This window comes from Pollachius pollachius, assembly GCF_949987615.1.
Source record: "Pollachius pollachius genome assembly, chromosome: 6".
In the NCBI taxonomy this organism is placed as follows: Eukaryota; Metazoa; Chordata; class Actinopteri; order Gadiformes; family Gadidae; genus Pollachius; species Pollachius pollachius.
The window spans coordinates 10,028,881-10,056,489 of NC_136939.1; the positions used below are offsets into that span (position 1 = coordinate 10,028,881).

Below are 27,609 nucleotides of genomic sequence, written 5' to 3' on the forward strand. Positions count from 1 at the left end.
CACACTAACTTACAAGGCATTTGCACATTTTAGTACGCATGGTCACAAGTCCACTCGATGACATAATTTAACCTAATAAAAAAGCTCTCCACCGACTATTTCACCTTCAGACATGTAAGGGAGGGGCCTCTGTGTCGTCCAATCATAGTAGGAGGTGGGTGTAGAGCTGTGTTTCAGTGACACTTTGGAATCGCGTTGTATTGTGGGTATTTTAGTTTAAAAATCCATCATCAACTTTCCAGAATCAGAAACAAACTTTTTATATGCTCTCTTAAATGTATAATTAATTATCTCCCTACAATATGACATTCAGTACATCAATGTTGATTTCAATATGGTATAAAATACCATATGTATAACATAACATACAATATAAAGGTAAAAGAATTTTGGGGAATATATCAACTGTACTGATGAATTGCATGTTACAAGCATTGATGGACGTGTCGTGTGTGTGTGTGCGTGTGTCTCAGTCCCAGTCAAGCCAGCTATAGTTCAAAAAAACAGGCTGCACTCTCTTTCTTGGATAGTAGTACTCAATCTGATGTTGTTATTATTAAACACAAACACGCACACACACACACACACTGACACACACATATAGATGGACTATAAGAGCTATTATTTGAGTGTAATTTGTTAGAAGTGGCCCAGCTATCATTTGTTCACAGCTCTTTATGAGCCTATTTCTGACCAATCAAGGTATCTCTTCCTTGATTGGATATTTTTTCACACGCAACATTTCTCAATGGTGGAGAAACATATGGAACAGTGGGAGGGGAAGGGAATCTTTTGATTGTTTTGTTTCAAAATCTCACTCTCTTTGCAAATTTATACGCTCTCTCTTTAAAACCCTTTCCTATAGCAGCATTAAGAGATTTGATATCCCACCCAGTATCTCCATTTGCATATCACTTGTTGATATAAACTTTAAAAAACGAATAACAAACAAGATATTACATTCAAATGTCTTTAGTGTTTGAATTAGTCTTTCGTCGATACATAGTACAAATTAGTTAGGATTGAAAAATCATGTTTATGAAAATAAATGCTTTCATAAATGAAAAACATTTTCTACAAATGAATAGATCTTTGTAAAATATATTATTAAGAAATGTAACACTTGTTTGTTCAATGTGACTGCCATTGGTTGTTATAACACAATATAAGGTCAGATTCTTCTAGTTAGCGCATGGCAGAAAGTAATCATTTCTCAGGACACGGAGCAGCCTTCTGGTCCTCAGGCTGTACTCAAACATCTTGGACCCGCTGTAAATGTAGGTGTAACCTGAGGGGAGAAGAACACAGCGTTAGTGGGTTTGCAGGTGGTATGATGAAGGAACATGTTAAACCTGGTACAACGTAACCGCATTGTCCTATTCATTCAAAATAATTTCAATGAATAAGAAAACCAAAACGGCACAATTTAGTTGAAAACAGTGACGGCTGTAGTTAAAAAGTTTCCTAGTATATGATTAGACCAATAACTTTTCCAGTGGGGGTCTAGTTCAAGGGTCTAGTGATATAACTTGTAACTGTTAACATTATTTTGACAACCATTGGGATCATGTCATCACTCACCTTTGTACTGGAATCCAGCCGTCACCTTGCTGGTGTGTCCTGGGAGGAGGGTTTCTATTGACTTGGGGAATCCTGCGTCCATCGTTCGTCTTGCCTCATCATAACTGTAAAAACACAAGTGAGTGAAACTGTGACTCAAGGCTCGTATAATGGCACGGACGGAAATGATCGACCCCTTTGCTTGAAACATTTATCAGTCAACAGAAGTGTAGATGTGATTGTTTTTTGTTAGTTTTCTTACCTATAGTACTGGTCGCCCACAAAGAACAAGGTCCTGCTCGTATGGGTATCGTACAAGGCAGCATTGATTTTGTTTACGCTCCTAGGCAGACCGAAATAATCGATATTCCTCGGAAAGCCGCTCACCAGATCATATCCGGAGAAGGCCCAGACTTGACGACCTGGAGGGACACGGGAAGAGAACCAGGATTAGCACGTATTAAAAGTTTTCTCCCGCAGATATTTTCTGTGTAACACTGCCCTTTCTAACATTTTTCTGCTAAACAACAGCTGATCATTGCTTTGCTGCTGGAGCTTGTACCTTGGAATAGATTGACCTGGTCAGTCTGGCGGCTCTCGAAAGCAGCATCGACTTTTTCAGGGGCGTTGGGCCAGAAGCTGGAGATGAGGGACTGCCGGGGCTGGGAGCTCTGGGGGTGCTTACGCCAGAAGAAACTGCAATACAACAACAACGACAATCAAACAGTGTATGAGAATTTGGGAAATCATAAATCCATGAAAGGTCATTGTAGTGTAGGGTTATCGTGTTTTGAACGGTCTCTACCTGCCCTTGAAGAAGAACATCTCGCCCCTCAGGGTGCTCACAGCGTCGAGGACCATGGTTGCATCGCAGGAGTTGGGTGTTGTGGGTGGTGTGGGGCCAATTGGTTTCCTGTTAGGACCTGGATGGACATGGTTCAATGAAAATCATCAGTCAAGGAATGAACAGGATGCCGAGACATTCTTAAACTTTATTCCTTACATTAGATAGCTTTTTTTCTTGAGATTTACAGGTAGGTAAGCGATCCTAGCAAGCAAGTAGCACTAAAATAAAGTTAATCCTTCCACTGACCATAGAGGGACTGGATTCCGTTGACATCGTCACGGGACAGCTGAAACGTGTCAGGGTTCTTGTAGATGTAATTTGAGTACATGAGCGCACCGGGGTCTCTGGAGTGGCCCAAGCCCAGGGAATGTCCAAACTCATGGGCCGCAACCAGGAAAAGAACATAACCTGAAAAATACACAAACACAAACATGAAACATGAGAGCCCCACTATATTGATATGTGCTGTTTGGTAATGGTTCATATTCCACCGATTCTCCATACGCCGAACTCACCTCTTGTTGAACGGTAGGTGAAATCCTCGTCTTCATCAAAGTGGGCGTCGCCGCCGATCCCCGTGGACGGGGGGAAGGCGTGGGCGAGAGTGCCCTGGGGGCCGTCGAAGGGGTAGGAATCACCATGATCTGTCGGCACAACGTCAAAAACACTTTAATGTCAGGTACACCAAACATAGAGGTGGCACAATTAGGGAGATGATTGAAGTCCTGTGATGAATCTCCCCAACATCCTTTCAACGTGCAACTTGCCAAGAACATCCTCATTCTCATGGTTGTTGTTTTTTTGTTTTGGGAGGCAGTGAACATAAGAATGTCAGCCTAGTGATGTTATACGCTATTTATCTGACTATTTCAGTCAAATTTGGCAGCTCACTTTTTGCACTATTTATTATGTTGTAGTATTGCATTGCTATATTATTATTTGATAAGATTAGATTTTACATAATATATAATATATTAGTATTATACCTATACTGTATATGGTTTCGATATGGTTTGCTGTTGGTCTGTATTTTGTTGGTTTTCTTTCTTGAATAGTTTGACCTGACATTAATTCCCTAGAAAGCCAGAGGGCACAAAAGTTGAATCTTACAATGTTGGGTTAGTCTCTAGTCCGGTGTCAACACTTACCTCGGCTCGCAAAGGAGATCATGATGTCAGCGGTACCATGCTCGATCCTTCGAAACGTCAGGGGAGTGAACCTGGCCCACACATTCAACGCTTTTTCCATGGAGTCGTCTACCTCCGCCCGGGTCATGTCCGGAGTGTAGTTCAGAATCCTGTGAGGGTAAAAAGATACATGGATGTTTGATCAGACATCACTCCCAGGCGCACTCATCTCAACACCATCAAACACACACACACACACACACACACACACACACGCACACACACATACACACACACACACACACACGCACACACACACACACACATACACACACAAACCACAGGAGAGAAGCAAACTACAATACATCACCAAGACCCCCTGACACACAGATAGAAACAAGGTGGTGGTCCTGTCTAGCGACACTCTTATGAGTGCTGCCAGGGTTAGGTTCTCAATTCCCACTGGGGTCTACCATGCTAAGAATGTATGCACTCACATTATTATAAAACGTTTACACAGAATCCACCCAATGGCATATATTCTGGTGCCTGTTACCTGTAGGTGAGGGCCGTTGTTTGCCACTTTTGGTCCCCCTCGAAAGTGGAGAAGCGGGCGACTTGGGTGTCGGGGACCCCGCAGCGGGCCTTCTTCATCATCTGCATGGTGTCAGCGTCCACTGAGCCAGTGATATTCAGGCCAAAGAAGCGCTGCATGTCCCTGAGCTTCTCGACCATGGGGTTGACCCCCTGGCGACCAAAAGAACTCTTACGCTCTGTGGTGAGGTTGAAGAAGCTCTTAAGGTAGCTCTGTTGGAGAGAGAGAGAGAGAGAGAGAGAGAGAGAGAGAGAGAGAGAGAGAGAGAGAGAGAGAGAGAGAGAGAGAGAGAGGGAGAGAGAGAGATAGAGAGAGAGAGGGAGAGAGAGAGAGAGAGGGAGAGAGAGAGATAGAGAGAGAGAGAGAGAGAGAGAGAGAGAGAGAGGGAGAGAGAGATAGAGAGAGAGAGGGAGAGAGAGAGATAGAGAGAGAGGGAGAGAGAGAGGGAGAGAGAGAGAGGAACAATGATCAGACATCGAGGACAATTTTCTTCATGATTTGTTGACTTTGTGCTGTTTAGGATGATGTTTTGAGTGTTAAATATTAGCTTTAAAATACAATGGTTGTTTATATGTATCCATGCATGACAAACAACAACCAATTCAAAGTTATTCACCCTTTAAAATGTACAGAGAGCATTGTCTGTTAGCAATTTTTTCCTCAAAAGATAATTGGTGAATACCAATACCACGTGTAACAACTAAGAGATTACACAGCTAAGCCTAAATAAAAAGTAAAAAGGACTTACCTCTGCAAATTCTTCATCTTTATCTGTGATTTGTTGTGGTGGTTGTTCTCTGTCTAGTGGCAGGGAGTAAACCACTGCCGCTGTCAAGCTCAGGAAGATGCACAGGTTCAAAGAGCGCATGTTGTTTTGCTGTGAAGGACTTAAGTTGTGTGTTTGGAGCACCGCAGGCAGGCATTATATACCTTCACAGCCGGGCCCTGATGTGTTGAGTAACCAGCCAAAGGGAGTCACTGGATGAGCAAACACACCCTATGATGGATGAAGTAGGAGGAATTGTCAGATCCAGTGGTTCCCAAACTTTGATCAGTGATGTACCCCTTGTGACCGATCCCATCCCACCGAGTTCTCCCAGCTTCACACGCAGCTCACTGAAATGTTTTTGTTCTTAATTCTGCTGCAAAAAAAAATAGACACGCATGTACATACATTACATATATACATAAAATATAAAGACGAGACAGAATAAACAATATTTTGGAGCAATGAAAGCTTATTCTACATAGGGTAAAATGACAGGATTGTTTTTTCCTATGCGTGTGAACATAGACATTGTTGCCATTGGTGGTTATTAGTGGATTAGCTCTTGTGTCATAGGCGTTAAATCAACCCAAAGTTAAAAACAGTAGTGGTTGTCCCATCCAATATTTTCCAGGATCTTGCTTTAAAAAATATTAATAAATGTGTCGGTTCTTAACTAATCTTTTTGACACCCGACTTTGAGACAAACATCTCTGTTCTCATTGCAACGTTCATTAACGACCAAAAGCACGGTGTGTAGATCTTTCAATGTGTGAGTTTCCCGCAATGGATAAGTGGAAGGGGAGTGTGGTTATACTGGGCTGCATACATTTATTTTTGGTACTTCTGTAAGCCACAGGACTGTTTGTGAAGGTAGATCACAGATTTCTTTCGAGTACCCCCTAGACCCTTCCAGCTACCCCGAGGGGTACTAGTACCCCACTTTGGCAACCGCTGGGCGATTGTTCAATGATTTTCCCATTAAAAACAGATGACATAGTGTCAACTCAGTCACATGTGCCAATATAATGTCATCGTTTTAACCACTTCCCTGTCTGATTCATTATTCCCTGTAAACTACGTCAACAGACAATATTGTGGCGACCACGGGTGTGGGCGCCATGTTCCGGGGCCGCGGGGATTCTGGGAATTGGGGTTGTCAGTTGACAAAGGGGTTTTTGTTGATTTGTTCTGTTGTTGGGGCTAATTTCTCGGGATGATGTGTGTTAATTGTGTGTTGTTCCATTGTTGTATGATGTGTAGTGTGATTGGGACCATTAGTGAGAGTGTTGTGTGTGTTGGTCAGGTGTCCCGTGTTTCTGTTACGTTCGGTTGTTAATAAAGGCAGTCCGTAGTCGTGCGGTGTATGGGGCACGGAACTGCATAATTGTTCATCCTGGGCTCCCGTCTCGTCCTTCCCGTGCTGCTCGCCACAATATGTAGTATTTGTATTACTGGATTTATGCAAGCCAAGACTACAGACAGAAACACACAAACACACACACACACACACACACACACAAACACACACGAACGCGAACACAACGAACGTTAAGAGAAAGGCAGCGACACATCCACGAAAGCGCACACACACGAACGCACACAAACACACGCGCACAAACCGTACGTCAAAACAAAGGCAGCGACACACTGGCCGAGCTAAGACGTTATGTTTAAAAACATAACGGCTTCGCCATCAACACACACGCAGGTAAGAACACACATGCACGCGCACACACCGCAGCGACACTCGCCCTTAAACATAACAGCTCTGCCATCGACACGAACGCAGGTTAGAACGCACACGCACGCTCACACACCGCAGTGACACTCGCCCAGGTAAGACATTATGTTTTTAAACATAACGGCTCCGCCATCGACACACACACAGGTAAGAACACACACGCAAGCGCACACACTGCAGCAACACTCGCCCAGGTAAGACGTTATGTTTCTAAACATAACTGCTCCGCCATCAACACACACGCCCAGGTAAGAACACACACGCATACACCGTAGCTACACACTCGCCCAGGTAAGACGTTATGTTTTTAAACATAACGGCTCCGCCGTCGACTAACTCTCCCAGGTAACACGTTCTGTCTATAGACTGTAGAAATTGCGATAAACGAAGGGAAGAGACAATTTCTCACCTCGACAATCAACGGCGGATCGTCCATTTTGTCATATAAAAAACGTTAAATTCAAACATCTCACCGACCGGCATATCAACAGATAAGTCACGTGATCTTTAAGAGACAGCGTCCCTATAACACAGAACGAAAATATGTCAATAACACAGTATGGTGAATTATGTCTATAGAGTCCACCACAAGACCAAACTTTGTTGCTCAAATGTAATATTACAACCCCCCTTGAGCCTACCGAAATGTCTTTACACTTTGTTGTTCAAACTTAATATTACGCTCCTCCTTGAGCCTCCCCAAATGTCTTGCGATATTGACATCCCCCCTCCCCCCTGCAGACTGTTTTAGTTGTTTTATTCTTCTTATGTTTGTGTGTATGCTATGTGTGACTGTAGGCTAATGATGATTATATTCTCAACTAACCAATAGTAGTTGCCTTTTATGTCACTTTTATGCATTTTATGTCAATGCACTTTTCAGCCCTGAATAACAGTAACAGTATTTAATAATTGATTTGCATGCATAGTATACTACACTTTCCATTGAACAATTACCCCTGCTACCATAAATTGACTAATTTTATAATGTAATCAAATGCTCACACACTAGCTGGTTTCAGACACACGTGAAAGTCCTGATATTCTCCAGATAGGACGTATGCGTGAACAACATATCCTGACATTTGTACCCAGAAAATCTCCTGAATAATACTACCCCTACCACCTTATATGTAAATGAGGATTAGAAAGTCTGTATTTCTCACACTACTTCAGTGGGCGTGTTGATGACGCTTCTGCATGTCATTGAGTGGCCCCCTAAATGACAATCAGCCTGTTGACTTTTGTTCGCTGAATGGTTAAAAAATATTTAAATTTTGCACTGCTTTCAAGAGTCATTTGGGGTGAACGAATGTTATATGTTATAAAATTATAGGCAAAAGGTTATTAGAGGTTGAGTACAGTGTAATGTAATCATTCTTACAGCTTCCCTGTGTGGTTCTTCCTTTAAACGACGAAGCCCACAGACAGAAACACACGCACAAACACACACAGGGGCACAGACACACACACACACATAAACTGACATACACAAACACACACACACACACACACAGACACACACGCAAGCAAGCACATCAACCGCTTTGCCAAACACACAAACACACACAAAACATACAAACCCTATTTTTATTCTACAAAAGAGGGCAATTCGAATCATTAACAGAGCAGAGTATCTTGAACCAACTAATACATTATATATAAACTCAAACACACTTAAATGGAGGAGTAAACATGTGGAATGCCTTAGAGGAAGAAATCAAAATGTGTAACACGGTAACACACAAAGACTTAAAAAAATATTGAAAAAGAAGATGCTTAACAAATATAAAAGTGAAGCATTTTGGTTAGTACTTTTAAGCAATGTCAATATATAAATTAAGATGACAACTTTTTTTTTTTTGTGCTTTTAACTTATGGCATGTATGCAATGTTGTGTAATATGTGATCGAAATAAATAAACTAAACTAAACTAAATAAACTAATTAATAATCATCAGGGCATCATGAGCGAAGAACAATCAAGCCATGCCTCCCTTCATCAGCGTGTCATTCAGAGAGCACTGCATCCCAGCATATGACCAGCCGGCCTTCTGGAGATGACATAGTTCACCTCAGGGTCGTACTTGTACTGGAATCCTCCTTTGAAGATGTATACGAAACCTGTGTGGGATGATGGGTACACATCAAGCATTAAGCAAAGTAGGATTTAGTTATGGTTGGTGTGTTTGGTATAACTCTCACACCCACATGATCAAATGGATGGCAAATCAGAGGCAGGGTTTGGATGTGATTGTCTTTGTAAACGGTGGTAAGGTATCCATACCTCACTACCATAGAGTGGTAGGTGGTAAGGTATCCATACCTCACTACCATAGAGTGGATACATAATAAATGCACAAATCAAGGCTGCAACATAGACATTAACTCCTACATAAAGCGTTGGGTTTGATTGTGATAAATCAAAACATTACATACTGTACCCTTATAAAAAATAGCTGCATCGAGGTGAGAGGGAACGCCCGGCCATTGCTGGTCTATTGGCGCTGGGGACCCCTCCTCCATTGTCTTCTGCTGCTCGTTGTACCTGGAATACAAACAGAGGTACATGCTGATGGTAAATCCTTCCCAACTGCTCTGACACATCTTATTCAAGATACAAGACCCACGATCATTATATGAGCTACAGACATTGATATTCATTATCTCATTGAGATGACTAATGGTATTTAGTATATATAAAGAAACACTTGTCTTGCCTTATCCACAACATCAGTCCACATCAAGTATCAGGCAGTGTTAATCAGTCACCGGGGAGAATGACATCATTGTCTTTCATTCACCCATTCACCCTTCCTTTTACATAGCCTGTCTGGCCTCAGCCTGTTTGGCCATGCGGACAGACACTTCAGATTAAGACTGGAGGACCCCTGAGCCTAGCACTTAGTGTAGCCTCCATATAGGTCAAAACGGAGCAGTGTTGAATGGATAGCAGGTCAGGATAGTCTATTGCCAAGGGTGTCTGTCCGCCAGCCAAAAGCTTCTGGGTTCGAAACCCAATTGCGTGCAGCCGAACTAGAAGGCCTCCTTAAGCAAGATGCCGAACACATACCTGCTCTTTAAAGACATGTAAATGGAATTACTGGGAAACTACTAAAAAACTGTGGGAAAATAGCCTCTGGAAAATAGTAGTAAATATACAAAATGGATTTGGGGTACCTCCAGCACTCAGTGCCAGTGAAGAAGACGGTAAGGTGTGCGAAGCGGAAGTGAAGAGCAGCGTCTACCGCCTGCACCCTTGGAGGGAAGCCCAGGTCTGAGATGTTCCTGGGGAACCCTGCCATCAGATTTAACTGTCTGATCGCCCAGTACTGACTACCTTTAGACACACACACACAAACACACACACACAAACACACACACACAGGCAGACACATACACACAGACATGCATGGACACACACACACACACACACACAAGCATGGACACACACACACACACACAGAGGTGCAGACACGCACACTCAAACACAACCAAACAAACATAGAGGCATAGACAGACGGACACACACACACGCAGGCGTAGACACACATGCACACAAATACAGACACCAGCAGGCAGACACACACACACACACCCATGAGTCAGACATAGAAAAATATTGCGACCAAGTAATAATCTCGGTGCCACTATAAAAAATGAATCATCTCGAAAGAGATTACGCATACCTTTGAAAAACAACAGTTGGTTCATCTCCACATTCTCATAGACGGCGTCCATGTTATGGGGTACAGCATCGGGCCACAAGCCACGGATCAGACTGATCCTGATCTCATCAGATGTCGGATACTTACGCCACATAAATCTATAAGACAGGCAGGCCATGGGTTTTTACATGTTGCTTTAATGAATGGGTTGCCGTTATTTTGACTGATCGGATGATCATTACTGTGAGCAAGAAATTTTGACATCCAGTGAAATGTTGTCGCCTGCTCATTCACCTGCTCCCGTAGATCATGGGTTTGCACAGGTGAACTTTGCGTTGTCGTTGCAGTGCATACCTGTCTTTGAAAAACACGATCTCCTGCTGGAGTTCTGTCACTGCATCAAACGACAAATTTGGGTCACACTTGTCAGGTGTCAGAGGAGGGGGCCTCTTGGAGAAGAGGGAAGCATACTTCGGATTGATGCCTGGGGGGTAACAATTTATTGCTAAATTGTCATTTTTGTTCCTCATTTTATCTATAATGTCATTACATTATAAAAAAAAGTCAAGATTTTGTGTTGGGGAAACACACTGGATCCGCGGTGCATTGAGAACGGGTTGTGAGTTGTATTTCCTGACCCACCGTACATGCTCTGGGCCGCCTGGACATCATGGTGGGCCAGCCGAAGGTCCGGCAGGAAGCTGTATGTCGGGTACATCACTGCCCCGGGGTCCATGGTGTGATGCAGGCCCAGGGCGTGGCCAAACTCATGCACTGCCACCGCAAAGAGGTTGAAGCCTAACAGCGTGCCACACACACACACACAAGGTCAAACATGTATGCATCATTCACAATGCATGTACAGATATTCGTTTTCTTTGCTTGGAATTTCTGATGAATGACTTCTGTGGATTACAGATGTTACAGTCCAATAAAAATGGCCATAATCAATCAGCATAAATATGAACCACACTTATCCTGACAAACATGCACACATGGATCAGACCCGGCATAAAGGGACACATGCACAAATGTACAGAAACACACACACACCTAGGCATCCATGCCCACAAACACACAAATACACACTCACAAATACATACACACACACACATCATCGATCAAAAATCACTTGGATGTGCAATGATATCCATCCTCATTAAGCCTGTCAAATTGATTTAAAACAATTTTTTTTTCCCCCAACGCCTGTGGCAACGAGTACCTGTGGAGTTGAAGCTCCAGTCTTCATCTTCATCAAAGTGAACATCCCCACCGAGGTCATCGCCAGGCAGGAAGGCGTGAGCCAAGGCTCCCCCCTTGCCATCGAACGGAGAGCCGTCCTCATGATCTGTGGGAACAGCACATGAAAATGCACATTGACAACAAATGCAAAGTCAAGTAGCGTTACTGAAGGGTTAATTATGGTTCCACGTTGATGCAACAAATGGGGATTTATAGACCCAATATGTCCTTGCGGACCCTCCTTGCGTCCACCAGAAGGGCCTGACGTGCGCCTCCGAAAAATTGGAACCTGTGATTGGTCCGCTCACTAAAACCCGACGCAGAATCAAAACAGGTTCAGGACTGCATCGAAGTTCCACGTCGTGGTCGACGTGGAACCATAATCAGCGCTTTAGTTCTTCTTTGGTATCTGTGGAAGCCACAGGGGCCCTCGCCTCCGTGGTGGAAGGAGATGACGATGTCAGCATCCCTCCGGCTCCTCCTGCGGACGCGGACGGGTGTCACCTCCGCCCACAACCTCCACGCCCTCCGGAAGGCTCTGTGGACTTTAGCGGAGCCGCTGGAAGTCGGGCCGTAGCTAGAGATTCTGGGATGACAACACCTTTACTAAGAAACAAAAAAGAAATGTATTGGCCTACTCAGAACTTAAGGCTCAATTATGGTTCCACATGGTTTTCCGCCACATTACTTCCTTGCGGACCCTCCCTGCGTCCACCGAAAGGGCCTGACGTGTGCCTCCCAAAAATTGTAACCTTGCGTAGAGGCGATGCAGCAGCCTGTGTTTGGTCCGTTCACTAAAACCTCAAGCAGAACCAAAACAGGTTCACGACTGCGTGGAAGCGACTGCGTGGTCACTGCGTCACGTCACCACCTGGATCAATAATTGTGGAATCATAATTGACCCTTAACCATTGGCGTCAGTTTGGTTTGAAATGTGGTGGGGACAGAGACGCAATCTGGAGTGCTTTTTCAGAAGTGCTGGGTACATTGAGGATGCACCTTATTTTTCTTTAGCGCAGGTCATGAAAGGTTCTGAAAGACGAGATACCCATGTAGCTTACTTATATAAAATGTATACAAAAAAATGATGTCTGACACGTTTTATGAAGAAAGCGTTTTCAAAAAGCATTGGACATGATGACCCACTATGTTCTGCTCCATGATGCACTCAATGTTGACGTGACATGGCATGAGCTATACCAACATAAACAAAGAGGAGCTTATTACCTACGTGTTTAAGTTCAGAAGGGGCAAACGTGTAGCTACACATAGCACTACAAAAAGATTGAAAAAGCTAAAAATAATTATAGCTGAACGCTATATATCACATCATCAGCTGGCTGTTCTCAATTCACAACACACATCCATCCAATCTACAGGGCATTATGACCGAAACCAATGCACTTCCCCCCCCCCCCCCCCCCCCCCCCCCCCAACCACACAGACACAATTATTCCAGAATTCAAGCAAAGCGAATGACCAAAAGTCACTTTGAGTCAACAAGAGACTGACTCCACCGACTCCACTATCGTAATATCCACTAGTCTATACCCAACATCGTAAGAACGCAAACACTGGATAATTTAAATTAAGCTACTTGGAGGCTATGGCTAGTAGTACTATTTCAAGTTAAAACAGCTGACCACATGAGGGCAAAAAATGATCTTGCCAAAGTACCAGCAAATCTTAGGCAATAAATATCGGATCTTACCTTTATTAATGTGCCAGTGGTCTGCAGATGTATCCCGCGGGGTTGCCTGCATGCCTGCTGCCTAACCACATCCATTTAGTTCAACAGGTTTTCGCTCTGATACTGTCCATCCGTGGTACTAACGGTCTGGTGTTTTTTTCCTATGTATTCAGGCTAAAATTAATTGACGGTCTGATGCCTCATCATTGCATACCAGCCATAGAGTATTGGTATTAATATCTCATTCATTGTCCAAGCCAGGCTGGCGCCTCATACAAAAATAATCCACAACTACGGTGCTGCAGAGGGGGCATCTAGTCACGACTGAAAAAAGACGAGATAGCGATACAACCAGAGCCCGACATTCTCTCATCCTACCTAGTTAATTATACAGCATAATGTCAAAAAGGAGTGGACAGGACATCAGAGCTTTTTTTTTAAAGCTAACCAGTTGAAGCTGACATGCACAGTAAGTGTGCTAGTGTCTTATGAGCTCAGTTAAATTAATATTATTCTAGAAATATGTCATTCTTGAGTTTTTTTAGCTAGCTAGCCTCTACCAGCGCGACACACTGTTGGCTAGCATGCCTAGTGCTACCGGAGTGTTGCCCTATGTGCTTTAACGTTTAGCTTTCCTATTTAAATTAATTTTGAATTTATAACAGACCAATTGAATTTATTCAAACCAATATTTTGTCAAAAACCAATTACAATATTGATAACATATATACCACAACCAACATAATTTTTAATTTTTAATTTTTTTTTTTTTCTGGGGGGGACAAAATGAATCTTGCCGAAAACTGGTGGGGACGCGTCCCCGGCGTCCCCGGCGTAATCGACGCCTATGCCCTTAACAGTACATGCTCACAGTGTCGATTTGTTGACGTTAGGGTGGACCACTTCATTCACCTAGTGGCCATTTTGGGTTCCATCTAGCTAGCTTGGTGGGATGGGACCGAATGCGAAATAGCGCATTCAGCTAGCGTAACCTAGATGGCCGCTGCTGTATGAGAGAATAAAGTCCCTGGTAAAACCTGTAGCTGAGCGTACTCCTCTTCCAGCGCCACGTGTTGTGGAAGGGCTCCACGTCGGACAGGCCACACCGAGGCTTCCGCATGAGCGCTAGTGTGTCGGGCGTCAGCCGGCCGTTGTCTGGAAGGCCGAAGTACCGCTGCATCTGTTTCACTGTCGCGCGGAGCCGGTTATCAGCCGTGGCGGGGCTGACTGCCCCCCTCCTCTGCCGGTCCGACTCGGACGGCCGGTAGCCATAGAACTTCTCTAAGTAGCTCTGGAAAGAAGAGACAACAAACATTGTTTTTTTTGCAAAGTCATCCTCCTAACCAAGGAAAAACATTCCTGTCAAATGTTAATTAATCCAGGGCTAAAAATAAAAGTCTTTTGTTTGACAACACAGTAGTCACTGCTCATGTTTGCACTGTCACGCTGCCTGGTAAAAAAATATATGTGTGACACATGCACACACACATACAGAAACACACACACACAGAGCGGAAAGCGTCAACAGCCAGAAAAACATTCCACCCATTGCACTGAACCTTTAATAAAGCCTTAGTAATGGGTATACTCATGCTTTGTAATTGTAGGTGTCATCGACATACAGTGCCGAAGAAGACTAGTATGGTTACTATAGTATTGACGTTGTGACGATAGAAAAAGGTACACATGTAGTCTATACAGCAGATTTTGATGTGGATTTTGACTATTTTGAGGAGGGTGGAACAAAAAATAAAGTCGTATTTAGTTCCCTAATGCAACATGCATTAATCACAACCATTGATGCAACTAACCTCTGAACTCTGATCTCTGATCTTTAATGCATGAAAAAGGGATGGTTTTTATGTTATACAGCAGAAGATGTTGTCCAAGGCTTCTTACAATAAGTGTAGATATCAGTAGCTAATTATGTCACCTTCAGCAGATTCTTTACCACAGCCAAGAGTGGGGTCACATGCAGTATATTGTAAGATCAGCTTACCACATTTTATTTTATTAAAGTTAAGTATTAGGGTTAGAAACTGCACATATACAGCACCTATTATTCTCCCGACCTGCTAGGATTTCATATAAAGTATTTACGTAAAATAAATGTTATTGAAGGATGATTCAAACCCACTTCCTTTTTTAAAAAAGATTTAGACTCTGCCCTTCATTTGCGCTTCGCACACCTGAGCGAAGGCTGGAGGTACCCCAAAATCAATTTTCTCTGTTAATTGGTGAAAGTAGGGCAACATAAAAAACATTTTACCTACAAGATATGAATATCATATCGATGGAATAACTTTCTATTACTATGGGTAAAGCAGGAACAATCAGTTTGAACAATACACCATATATACAGTAAAGAGCAGGCACTTCTGCAAGGCACCAGAAGAGGCTTTTACATGAAAGCAACTATTCCACTTGAACTGGGCCAACATACAACTAAGGCATCATCGCGTCAAAACCATCACTTACATGAAAAAAAAACACAGCAAAATTGTCCCGGGAAGACTTTGCATTCATTTAGAATACCGCCACAACAAAATCAAAGCACGGGCGAGTTGCTCATCCTTGCTACTCCCTGGGGTCCTATCCTTTACCCATCATCCATCCATCATAAATACCTTTGCAAACATCACCTCGTCCTGTGATGGGGCAGGTGGGCCAGGCCAGTCTGCAGTCCTCAGGGGAAGGCTGTGGAGCTGAATGGGCACCAGGAGAACCAGCAGTCCCAGCCAGAGTGTCCCCATCTCTTCAAGGCACGTCCCCACAAGGAGGTCTCTCTGGATGTACGGCTGGCTGTGCGAAGGGCTGTGTCTGTGCGTCAAGGTACTGCGAAGACCCCTGAAGCACACCGTTAATTATGTCTGTGTGCCTGTGTTTGTGTGTGTGTGTGTGTGTGTGTGTGTGTGTGGGTGTGTGTGTGTGTGTGTGTGTGTGTTTGTGTATGATTGTGTGTGAGTGTAGATCTGTGTCTGTTTGTGTGTGACGTTGTGTTTTATTATGATTTTGTATGTGTCTGTGTGTCTGTGAGTGTGTGTGTGTGTATTTGTGTGTGTGTGTGTTTCTTTGTGTCGTTTCATGTGTGTGTGTGCGTGTGTGTGTGTAAATGCGTGCATGATTTGTTTTGTGCCTGAGTATATGTGTGTGTATATGTTTGCAAATGGGATAGTTTCATTATTGTGTGTGAGTATGTGCATATGTGTGCGTGTGTGTGTGTGTGTGTGTGTGTGTGTGTGTGTGTGTGTGTGCGTGTGTATGTGTTTGTGTGTGTGAGTATGTGTGTGTGTGTGTGCGTGTATCTGTGCACTAAAAAGGCAACTCCAAACACCTGCTTCCACTTCTCGGTCTGTAAATGTGTGTCATCAGCCATGGATTTGCATACTCAAGGCATGTCTATGAAACATAATAACAAGGTGTTGTTCCGCAGTGGAACTGCACTCCAAGTCGTAACCTGATGACACACAAGAACCCCTCTGTAGGACTAGAAGTTCTTGGCCTTTTAGAGAAGTTGTATTGGCTGCAGCATTTGTTGATATGTAAACATAGCAAAATATGTTTAGTTGATGAATCTAAATGATTATTATTCATTAAAATGATTTTGTCACATTGTTGAGGTGTATCATTGGTAAACAAAAGGGTTGTTATTGAAATGTAAGTGTCGTCTTTGCTGAACCTGCCACAAAATACTTTGTAGATGCCAATAAATTCCATAACAAAACAAAACCAAACCTGTCAAAGCAAGGAAGCAAAAACATTTATTGAGGTCTGCATTTTAACATTGACAATATTTTCTTAAAGGTCCCATGGCATGCTACTTCATGGATGCTTTAATATAGATATTAGTGGGCCCCTTACACAGTATTTGAAGACGTTCCCTAAATTCAGCCGTGGTGCAGAATTAAAGCCACTACGAGCCAGTCGCATATTGAGCTTTCCCCAAACGCACCGTTTCGGTGTCTGTAGCTTTAATGCAAATGAGGAGGAGAGAGGCGGGTCAAGGAGGAGGGTGGGGGTGTGGCCCTGACCAGCTTGCAGCCACGGTACCATGCGCTCTGTTTACAGTGGATATATCGCAATGGCAAGGCACACTGTTACCAGGATGAGCCTTGCGGCGGTGGAAGGATTGGAGGCAGTACGAACGATGTTAGTAAGGCCGTTGACCTGAATTTATTCCGGTACAAAAATGTCCATCAGGAGGCAAAAAAAAATGAATAATGAATAAACACCAAAAAAAACCCAATCAATAATTCCAAATAACTTTCAATAATCGAAAAAACAACAGTCCTCCCCTCGGCACTACTAAAGCCCTTGGCTGATCTAAGAACCAGGTGTTGTCACCCGCTCACCTCAGACCCTTCTGCCCCACCTACATGATTTGGACCTGAATATATCCTACCTGGCCTGACCCATACCCCTCTTAATTCAATTAACCCTCCCCTACACATTTCCGATTTACCTATCCCCACCCCTAGTTACCCACCTTACTCCAGACATTAGTCTAAAACCCATCCTTACCCTCTACTTCCCTGACACCTTAAATATTCCCCAAGTACCCCAACACACCCCTCTCCTCTCACACACTTGGTCTCGCCCGTCTGACGTCACCCCCACACCGCACAAATGTTCTTCCGGACTTCACGTCGGGTCCTCCCGCAGCCCCCGGCACCCGGAAGCCAGCGCAACCGTAACGTGAACTCCCTGCAAAAGCATGCTCCCAAAAAAATAGTTCCTCAGTAAATTATGTTAATAATGTGAATGTCATATTAACTATCTATAGTTTCTGTAGGCTTTCCAACTATTTTTAGTCTGTTGACATCAAATTTTGGATTATGGTGGGCGGCGATTCTAGTTGAGTTTAACGTGTCATGCAATGTTGGGGCAGGGCAGCTCAGCGACTGCGATCCTCCGTATGTTTATCGCATAACCCTGCAGGCTGCAATAAAAATTGCAATCCGCGCTATAAGACTCCTATATGGTCGTAAAGTGGTCTGCCCCTTGGTCATATTCTAGGACTGTTTTAACTCCAATTATTCCGCGCGTATCTTTCATCGTTTCTATATCAGATGCAGATATGGCGAGTGGTGTTGCACCTGTGATTAAAAGTGTTGAGTTACTGTTAAAAAAACATTTGAGAGGTAAAAATTGGAAGAGAAGTTAGCAATCAAATAACTTGGCCCAGACAGACCGGACATAAACATTATCCAACAAATGAAGAATAGGGGGAAAACTTACAACATAACTTTCTCCCGAGCATGGCATGAAAATAAATAATGGCTATGTGGTTGCTCAAAGAGAAATGCTGTGTTTTGTTTCCCATGTCTACTTTTTCGAGCAAGTGTGTGCACAGGACAAGGGGATATATTGACCACGGATGTGAGTGATGTGAAGTATATTACAAAAACAAATTGTGGGTGTGGTCATACACCAGCAGTTTCTGCCCCACTGAAATTTAGGGTCACCGCACGCTACTGATCACGGCCAAAAGCTGTGTGTGCCTCCAGACGATACTATGAATCTCAAACGACTGCGTCGGTTTCTCCGACGTCTCTGGTTCTTCCAAGTCCACATCAATCTGAAGTAGACTGAACCATGTCATGGAAGAGAAAGGGATTGTTGCCTGTGATTGTTGACCGCGATTGTCTCCCGCCGGAGCCTCGCTGCCGAGGGACCACCGCCTCGGCAGCGGGCAGCAGGCTGCGGGCAGCGTTTAGACACCATCACCTCCTGAAGCGGGCAGCGGGCTGCGTTTAGACACCATCACCTCCTGCAGCGGGCAGCGGGCTGCGGGCTGCGTTTAGACACCATCACCTCCTGCAGCGGGCAGCGGGCTGCGGGCTGCGTTTAGACACCATCACCTCCTGCAGCGGGCAGCGGGCTGCGGGCAGCGTTTAGACACCATCACCTCCTGCAGCGGGCAGCGTTTAGACACCATCACCTCCTGCAGCGGGCAGCAGGCTGCGGGCAGCATTTAGACACCATCACCTCCTGCAGCGGGCAGCAGGCTGCGGGCAGCGTTTAGACACCATCACCTGCAGCGGGCAGCTGGGCTCAAGCAGGAGACAATCGCGGGGAGCAATCCCTTTCTCCTCCATGTCGTGGTTCATGTACTTCAGGGAGTCAAAGCCAAAGTTCCTTTCCCCCAATTCCTTCTCAATCATGGCTGAGATAACCCCAACTAAAGTCGCCTTGTGGAAATACCAGAGACGTCAAAGAACCGTTGTGTTATGCGCCATAACACCAACAGCAGAACGGTTATCCAAATAAAGAAGTGTACAACACTTGCGTTACAGTGTGTGTAATCACACACACACACACATACACACACACGTGGCGCTCGCTCATTGAAAAACATTGAAGAGGGGTATCCACGCAAGTAATTTCTGGTTACTTCCTCTATTTCTTCTAACATTTCACAAGGTGGCAAACGGCTATTCTTTCTCACCAGAGTCTCTGCAGGATTCAAGTAACTTTGTTACGAAATCATCTACCCACCAAACAGCTTGTGAAGTACACTGATGTCTACACCACATCAGAAATGGATGTAATGATTATGTGCATAAATACACGCACAATGCTTCATCCATGGCACTCGACAATATCACACAGAGCAGCTCTGTGCACCACCAGATAATGCAGTGTACCGTGGTGGCACTGGGAGTGTTGGATTAGTCATGCAGGTGGAAGGTGTGCCAGCTACACACTGGTTGTAGTTCCTGCCGTGTGAGGGTGGGGGTGCTCAATGCCCACTGTCACCTTGTTCTCCTTCCTTCACTGCCCCCTGATTTGGAGAAGCATGTATTTATGCATTTCAACCTGCGATGAGAAGATTAGTGGTGAGGGTGACCAAGAGCAAATACGCAGAGCTCCATTAAAACTGACTAACTGGTCTCAATCCCACACACTGACACTCATAAACCAAGGCCACACACAAACACCCATCCAGATTCATCCTGAAACAGATTTCTCTGCTAGAACACATGCTCTTGTACTAGTTATATGGCTTGTTCAAGCTTTCTTGGGTTAAAGTTAGACAATAGAGGTTAAATAAATGAATCAACTGATTTGCCGGAAGTGACTTCTAGTTTACAATCAGATGTGTGAGTGACAAATGCCAGCATATAATTTGTTAATGAATTTGTTTTGTTTGGGCGGTTAGAATCTACCTTTTTAAACAAGTCTTGACAAAGATTCCTACTGTTTTGTTTTAGTCACAGGACCAGGAAAAGTATTGGCTCTGTTACTATTTGATTCCGGCTCTACAAACAATAGGCTTGGGGAGTTTTTCCAACTTGTAAATGTACCAGCGTATGACTGTAGCTTTCAAGACACATGAGTAATGTAAGGGAAGGCCAGAAACTTGTTCCCTATGCCCACCTGTGGTTCTTTATTTGTAAATGTATTTGTTTGTTTACATGGCTCGTCATAGTAGGGTTTTTATAATGTCTTCATGTCCAATACACGTGGGTAGGCTTATCTTTTCGATACCAACTCAGAGTAAAAATGAATCAGGGGTTATTAATATTAGATTAAAACTTTGGTCTGCAGTTTTGATGTGACTAACACATGGCATCATGGTTTACTTTATACACTCACGTCCTCTACTGCATCTGCGTTTTAAGATAATTCCTCTGAGGACGTAGGGAACCGGGCCCTGGGATTCCCCTGCATTACTCAACGTCTGACTGTGCTCATAGGTGCAGTCAGACGCTGGTGCATTTACAAGTTCTTCCCACAGCATAATTTTTGTCGGGCCGGAATAGATTAATAACAGAGCCAATACTGTTTCTCGTCCTTTGACTAAAACAAAACAGAAGGAATCTTTGTCAAGACTTGTTTTATAATGATAGATTCTAACCTCCCAAACAAAACAAAGGCATTGACAAATTGTCACTCATACATTTGATTGTAAACTAGAAATCTCATCCGGGGTATCAGAGGATTCATTCCTTTAGCGTCTTTCTATTGTCAAATTTATACCCAAGACAGCTCGAACTAGCCCTATAGGTACAAGAGCATGTGTGCTAACAGAGAAATCTGTTTCAGGATGAATCTGGATGGGTGTTTGTGTGTGGCCTTGGTTTATGAGTGTCAGTGTATGGGAGTGAGACCAGTTAGTCAGTTTTAATGGAGCTCTACGTATTTGCTCTTGGTCACCCTCACCACTAATCTTCTCATCGCCGGTTGAAATGCATTAATACATGCTTCTCCAAATCAGGGGGCAGTGAAGGAAGGAGAACAAGGTGACAGTGGACATTGAGCACCCCACCCTCACACGGCAGGAACTACAACCAGTGTGTAACAGGCACACCTTCCACCTGCATGACTAATCCAACACTCCCAGTGCCACCATGGTACACTGCATTATCTGGTGGTGCACAGAGCCACTGTGTGATATTGTCGAGTGCAATGGATTAAGCATGAGTGTGTATTTATGCATCATAATCATTATATCTATTACTGATGCGGTGCAGACATCAGAATATTTCACCAGCTGTTTGGCGGGTAGATGAACTTAACTGACTTTGTTTCCTAACAAAGTTATGGAATTCTATGGCATCTATATAGTCTTTTGTGGTAGGTTCAGCACTGACGACACTTACTAAAACATTTCAATAACAACCCTTTTTGTTTACCAATGATTCACCTCAACAATGTGACATCATTTTCATGAATAAAAATCATTTAGATTCATCAACTAAACATATTTTGCTATGTTGGCATGTCAACAAATGCTGCAGCCAATACATCTTCTCTAAAAGGCAAAGAACTTCTAGTCCTACAGAGGGGGTCTTGTGTGTCTTCAGGTTAAGACTTGGAGTGCGGTTCCACTGCGGAACAACACCTTGTTATAATGTTTCATAGATATGCCTTGAGTACGCAAATCCATGACTTATAACACACATTTCCGGACGGAGAGGTGGAAGCAGTTGTTTGGAGCTGCCTTTTTAGTGTTTACGATGAGACCTGCTGTGCATGGAACCCACTGTGCCCGTACCCCTGTGCATACACACACACACACACACACACACACACACACACACACACACACACACACACACACACATACACACACACACACACACACATGCACATACTCACACAAAATAATGAAACTATCTCTTTCGCATGCACACACACATACACACAAATTAAATGACACACAGAAACAGACAGACAGTCATATACATACCTACACACACCGCCGTCTCCAGACTAGCCCCCCACACACGCACAGACTCAAAAACTCACACACACACACACACACACACGCTCATAATCAAACACAAAACGTCACACACAAACACAAACACAGGCACACAGACATGATTAACGGTGTGCTTCAGGGGTCTTCGCAGTACCTTGACGCACAGACACAGCCCTTCGCACAGCCAGCCGTACATCCAGAGAGACCTCCTTGTGGGGACGTGCCTTGAAGAGATAGGGACACTCTGGCTGGGACTGCTGGTTCTCCTGGTGCCCATTCAGCTCCACAGCCTTCCCCTGCTGACTGCAGACTGGCCTGGCCCACCTGGCCCATCACAGGACGAGGTGATGTTCGCAAACGTATTTATGATGGATGGATGATTATGGTTAAGGATGGTTAAGGATAGGACCCCAGGGAGTAGCAAAGATGAGCGATTCATCCGTGCTTTGTTTTTGTTGTGGCGGTATTCTAAATGAATGTTGTCGCAAGTATTTTTTTCCTTTACCAGGTAGCGTGACATTGCAAACACGAGCAGTGACTAATGTGTTGTCAACCAAAGGACTTTTATTTTTAGCCCCGGATTAATTAATATTTGACAGGAATGTTTTTCCCTGGTTAGGGAGATGACGTTGCAAAAAAAGCCAATGTTTTGAATCGTACAAAACACCAATAAAAAGAGTAAAAAAAAAAAGAAGACCTCCCTTTTCTCTTTTGTTGTCTCTTCTTTCCAGAGCTACTTAGAGAAGTTATATGGCTACCGGCCGTCCCAGTCAGACTGGCAGAGGAGGGGGGCAGTCAGCCCCGCCACGGCTGATGACCGGCACTCCGCGGCGGTGAAGCAGATCTAGCGGTACTTCGACCTTCCTGACAACGGCCGGCTGACGCCCGACACGCTGGCGCTCATGCGGAGGCCTCGGTATGGCCTGTCTGACGTGGAGCCCTTCCACAACACGTGGCGCTGGAAGAGGAGTACGCTCAGCTACAGATTTTACCAGGGGCTTTATTCCCCCATACAGCAGCGGCCATCTTGGTTACGCTAGCTGAATGCGCTATTTCGCATTCAGACCCTCCAACCAAGCTAGCTAGATGGAACCCAAAATGGCAACTAGGTGAATGAAGTGGTCCACCCTAACGTCAACAAATCGACACTGTGAGCATGTACTGTAAAGGGTCAATTATGGTTCCACAATTATGATTCCACGTGGTCTTGAACCTGTTTTGGTTCTGCGTGGGGTTTTAGTGAATGGACCAAACACAGGCTGCTGCATCGCCTCTACGCAAGGTTACAATTTTTGGGAGGCGCACGTCAGGCCCTTGCGGTGGACGCAAGGAGGATCCGCAAGGAGGTAATGGGGTGGAAAACCATGTGGAAACATAATTGAGCCTTAAGTTACTTTTCTTTTTTGTTTCTTAGTAAAGGTGTTGTCATCCCAGAATCTCTAGCTACGGCCTGACTGCCAGCGGCTCCGCTAAAGTCCACAGAGCCTTCCGGAGGGCGTGGAGGTTGTGGGCGGAGGTGACACCCGTCCGCGTCCGCAGGAGGAGCCGGAGGGACGCTGACATCGTCATCTCCTTCCACCACGGAGGCGAGGGCCCCTGTGGCTTCCACAGATACCAAAGAAGAACTAAAGCGCTGATTATGGTTCCACGTCGACCACGCAAACGCTTCGACGCAGTCCTGAACCTGTTTAGGTTCTGCGTCGGGTTTAAGTGAGCGGACCAATCACAGGTTCCAATTTCTCGGAGCCGCACGTCAGGCCCTTGTGGTGGACGCAAGGAGGGTCCACAAGGACATATTGGGTCTATAAATCACCTTCTGTTGCATTGACGTGAAACCATAATTAGCCCTTCAGTAACGCTACTTGACTTTGCATTTGTTGTCAATGTGTGTTTTTATGTGCTGTTCCCACAGATCATGAGGACGGCTCTCCGTTCGATGGCAAAGGGGGAGCCTTGGCTCACACCTTCCTGCCTGGCGATGACCTCGGTGGGGATGTTCACTTTGATGAAGATGAAGGCTGGAGCTTCAACTCCACAGGTACTTGTTGCCACAGGCGTTGGGGGGAAAAAATGTGTTTTAAATCAATTTGACAGGCTTAATGAGGATGGATATCATTGCACAGCCAAGTGATGATTGATCGATGATGTGTGTGTGTATGTATTTGTGAGTGTGTGTTTGTGTGTCTGTGGGCATGGATGCCTAGGTGTGTGTGTGTTTCTGTACGTGTGTGCATGTGTCCCTTTATTTCGGGTTTGATCCATGTGTGCATGTGTGTACAGATAAGGGTGGTTCATATTTATACTGATTGTTTATGGACGTTTTTATTGGACTTTAACATCTGTAATCCACAGAAATCGATTCATCAGAAATTCCAAGCAAATAAAACGAATATCTGTACATGCATTGTGAATGATGCATACATGTTTGACCTTGTGTGTGTGTGTGGCACTCTGTTAGGCTTCAACCTCTTTGCGGTGGCAGTGCATGAGTTTGGCCACGCCCTGGGCCTGCCTCATGCCATGGACCCCGGGGCAGTGATGTACCCGACGTACAGCTTCCTGCCGGACCTCCGGCGGGCCCCACATGATGTCCAGGCGGCCCAGAGCATGTACGGTGGGTCAGGAAATACAACGCACAACCCGTTCTCAATGCACCGCGGATCCAGCGTGTTTTCACAACACAAAATCATGACTTTTTTTTATAATGTAATGACATTACATATAAAATAAAGAACTGAAATGACAATTTAGCAATATATATAAAATGCTGATGAAATAATAGTTTTATAAGTTGCTCAACAAACCTTACTTAACATCCCCCCCCCCCCGGCATCAATCCGAAGTATGCTTCCCTCTTCTCTAAGAGGCCCCCTCCTCTGACACCTGACAAGTGTGACCCAAATTTGTCGTTTGATGCGGTGACAGAACTCCAGCAGGAGATCGTGTTTTTCAACGACGTTCTGCACCGCGACGACAAAGCAAAGTTCACCTGTACAAACCCATGACCTACGGGAGCAGGTGAAAGAGCAGGCGACAACATTTCACTGGATGTCTGCCAAAATTCCTTCCTCACAGTAATGATCATCCGATCACAGTCAAAATAACGGCAACCCATTCATTAAAGCAACATGTAAAAACCCATGGCCTGCCTGTCTTATAGATTTATGCGGCGTAAGTATCCGACATCTGATGAGATCGGGATCAGTCTGATCCGTGGCTTGTGGCCCGATGCTGTACCCCAAAACATGGACGCCGTCTATGAGAATGTGGAGATGAACCAACTCTATTTTTTTAAAGGTATGCGTAATCTCTTTCGAGATGATTCATTTTTTATAGTGGCACCGAGATTATTACTTGGTCGCAATATTTGTCTATGTCTGACTCATGAGTGTGTGTGTGTGTTTGTGTCTGCCTGCTGGTGTCTGAATGTGTGTGCATGTGTGTCTATGCCTGCGTGTGTGTGTTTAAGCCTGTGTGTGTGTGTGTGTCTGTCTACGCCTCTATGTTTGTTCGGTTGTGTTTGAATGTATGTGTGTGTGTCTGCGCCTCACTGTGTGTGTGTGTGTGTGTGTGTGTGTGTGTGTGTCTGTGTGTCTGCCTGTGTGTGTGTGTGTGTGTGTGTGTGTGTGTGTGTGTGTGTGTGTGTGTGTGTGTCTAAAGGTAGTCAGTACTGGGCGATCAGACAGTTAAATCTGATGGCAGGGTTCCCCAGGAACATCTCAGACCTGGGCTTCCCTCCAAGGGTGCAGGCGGTAGACGCTGCCCTTCACTTCCGCTTCGCACACCTTACCGTCTTCTTCACTGGCACTGAGTGCTGGAGGTACCCCAAATCCATTTTGTATATTTACTACTATTTTCCAGAGGCTATTTTCCCACAGTTTTTTAGTAGTTTCCCAGTAATTCCATATACATGTCTTTAAAGAGCAGGTATGTGTTTGGCATCTTGCTTAAGGAGGCCTTCTAGTTCGGCTGCACGCAATTGGGTTTCGAACCCAGAAGCTTTTGGCTGGCGGACAGACACCCTTGGCAATAGACTATCCTGACCTGCTATCCATTCAACACTGCTCCGTTTTGACCTATATGGAGGCTACACTAAGTGCTAGGCTCAGGGGTCCTCCTGTCTTAATCTGAAGTGTCTGTCCGCATGGCCAAACAGGCTGAGGCCAGACAGGCTATGTAAAAGGAAGGGTGAATGGGTGAATGAAAGACAATGATGTCATTCTCCCCGGTGACTGATTAACACTGCCTGATACTTGATGTGGACTGATGTTGTGGATAAGGCAAGACAAGTGTTTCTTTATATATACTAAATACCATTAGTCATCTCAATGAGATAATGAATATCAATGTCTGTAGCTCATATAATGATTGTGGGTCTTGTATCTTGAATAAGATGTGTCAGAGCAGTTGGGAAGGATTTACCATCAGCATGTACCTCTGTTTGTATACCAGGTACAACGAGCAGCAGAAGACAATGGAGGAGGGGTCCCCAGCGCCAATAGACCAGCAATGGCCGGGCGTTCCCTCTCACCTCGATGCAGCTATTTTTTATAAGGGTACAGTATGTAATGTTTTGATTTATCACAATCAAACCCAACACTTTATGTAGGAGTTAATGTCTATGTTGCAGCCTTGATTTGTGCATTTATTATGTATCCACTCTAGTGGTAGTGAGGTATGGATACCTTACCACCAGTCTGGACGTTTACAAAGACAATCACATCCAAACCCTGCCTCTGATTTGCCATCCATTTGATCATGTGGGTGTGAGAGTTATACCAAACACACCAACCATAACTAAATCCTACTTTGCTTAATGCTTGATGTGTACCCATCATCCCACACAGGTTTCGTATACATCTTCAAAGGAGGATTCCAGTACAAGTACGACCCTGAGGTGAACTATGTCATCTCCAGAAGGCCGGCTGGTCATATGCTGGGATGCAGTGCTCTCTGAATGACACGCTGATGAAGGGAGGCATGGCTTGATTGTTCATCGCTCATAATGCCCTGATGATTATTATTTAGTTCATTTTGTTTAGCTTAGTTTATTTATTTCGATCACAGATATACACAACATTGCATACATGTCATTAGTTAAAAACACAAAAAAAGTTTAAAAAAAGTTGTCATCTTAATTTATACATTGACATTGCTCAA

At 44.4% G+C, this 27,609-nt stretch overlaps 2 protein-coding genes and 1 pseudogene across 3 annotated transcripts; 1 reads left to right on the plus strand and 2 right to left on the minus strand.

Annotated features, from left to right (window-relative positions):
* Positions 1 to 1,181: 1,181 nt before the first annotated feature.
* LOC307077487 (collagenase 3-like) lies at positions 1,182 to 5,001 on the minus strand (the record flags this gene model as incomplete). The annotated part of the gene is made up of 10 exons (XM_079738916.1): positions 4,878 to 5,001; positions 4,091 to 4,341; positions 3,556 to 3,704; positions 2,923 to 3,051; positions 2,654 to 2,815; positions 2,366 to 2,483; positions 2,123 to 2,256; positions 1,823 to 1,982; positions 1,582 to 1,685; positions 1,182 to 1,288 (listed from the first exon to the last, which is right to left on the minus strand). Exons 1-10 carry the CDS (start codon positions 4,995 to 4,997, stop codon positions 1,182 to 1,184), a joined length of 1,434 nt encoding a protein of 477 aa, XP_079595042.1. The 5' UTR covers positions 4,998 to 5,001.
* Positions 5,002 to 8,652: 3,651 nt separating this feature from the next.
* On the minus strand, positions 8,653 to 15,991 carry LOC307077615 (matrix metalloproteinase-18-like; the record flags this gene model as incomplete). The annotated part of the gene is made up of 10 exons (XM_079739045.1): positions 8,653 to 8,762; positions 9,083 to 9,186; positions 9,819 to 9,978; positions 10,328 to 10,464; positions 10,661 to 10,790; positions 10,949 to 11,104; positions 11,529 to 11,654; positions 11,971 to 12,134; positions 14,276 to 14,529; positions 15,866 to 15,991. The coding sequence occupies 10 exons, from the start codon at positions 15,989 to 15,991 to the stop codon at positions 8,653 to 8,655; spliced, it is 1,467 nt and encodes a 488-aa protein (XP_079595171.1).
* Positions 15,992 to 19,915: 3,924 nt separating this feature from the next.
* Positions 19,916 to 27,406, plus strand: LOC307077616 (matrix metalloproteinase-18-like; annotated as a pseudogene). The gene is made up of 11 exons: positions 19,916 to 19,928; positions 22,681 to 22,808; positions 23,181 to 23,434; positions 23,884 to 24,047; positions 24,362 to 24,487; positions 24,908 to 25,063; positions 25,279 to 25,432; positions 25,610 to 25,746; positions 26,110 to 26,269; positions 26,902 to 27,005; positions 27,297 to 27,406. The product of its transcript is annotated as a matrix metalloproteinase-18-like (transcript).
* Positions 27,407 to 27,609: the final 203 nt, after the last annotated feature.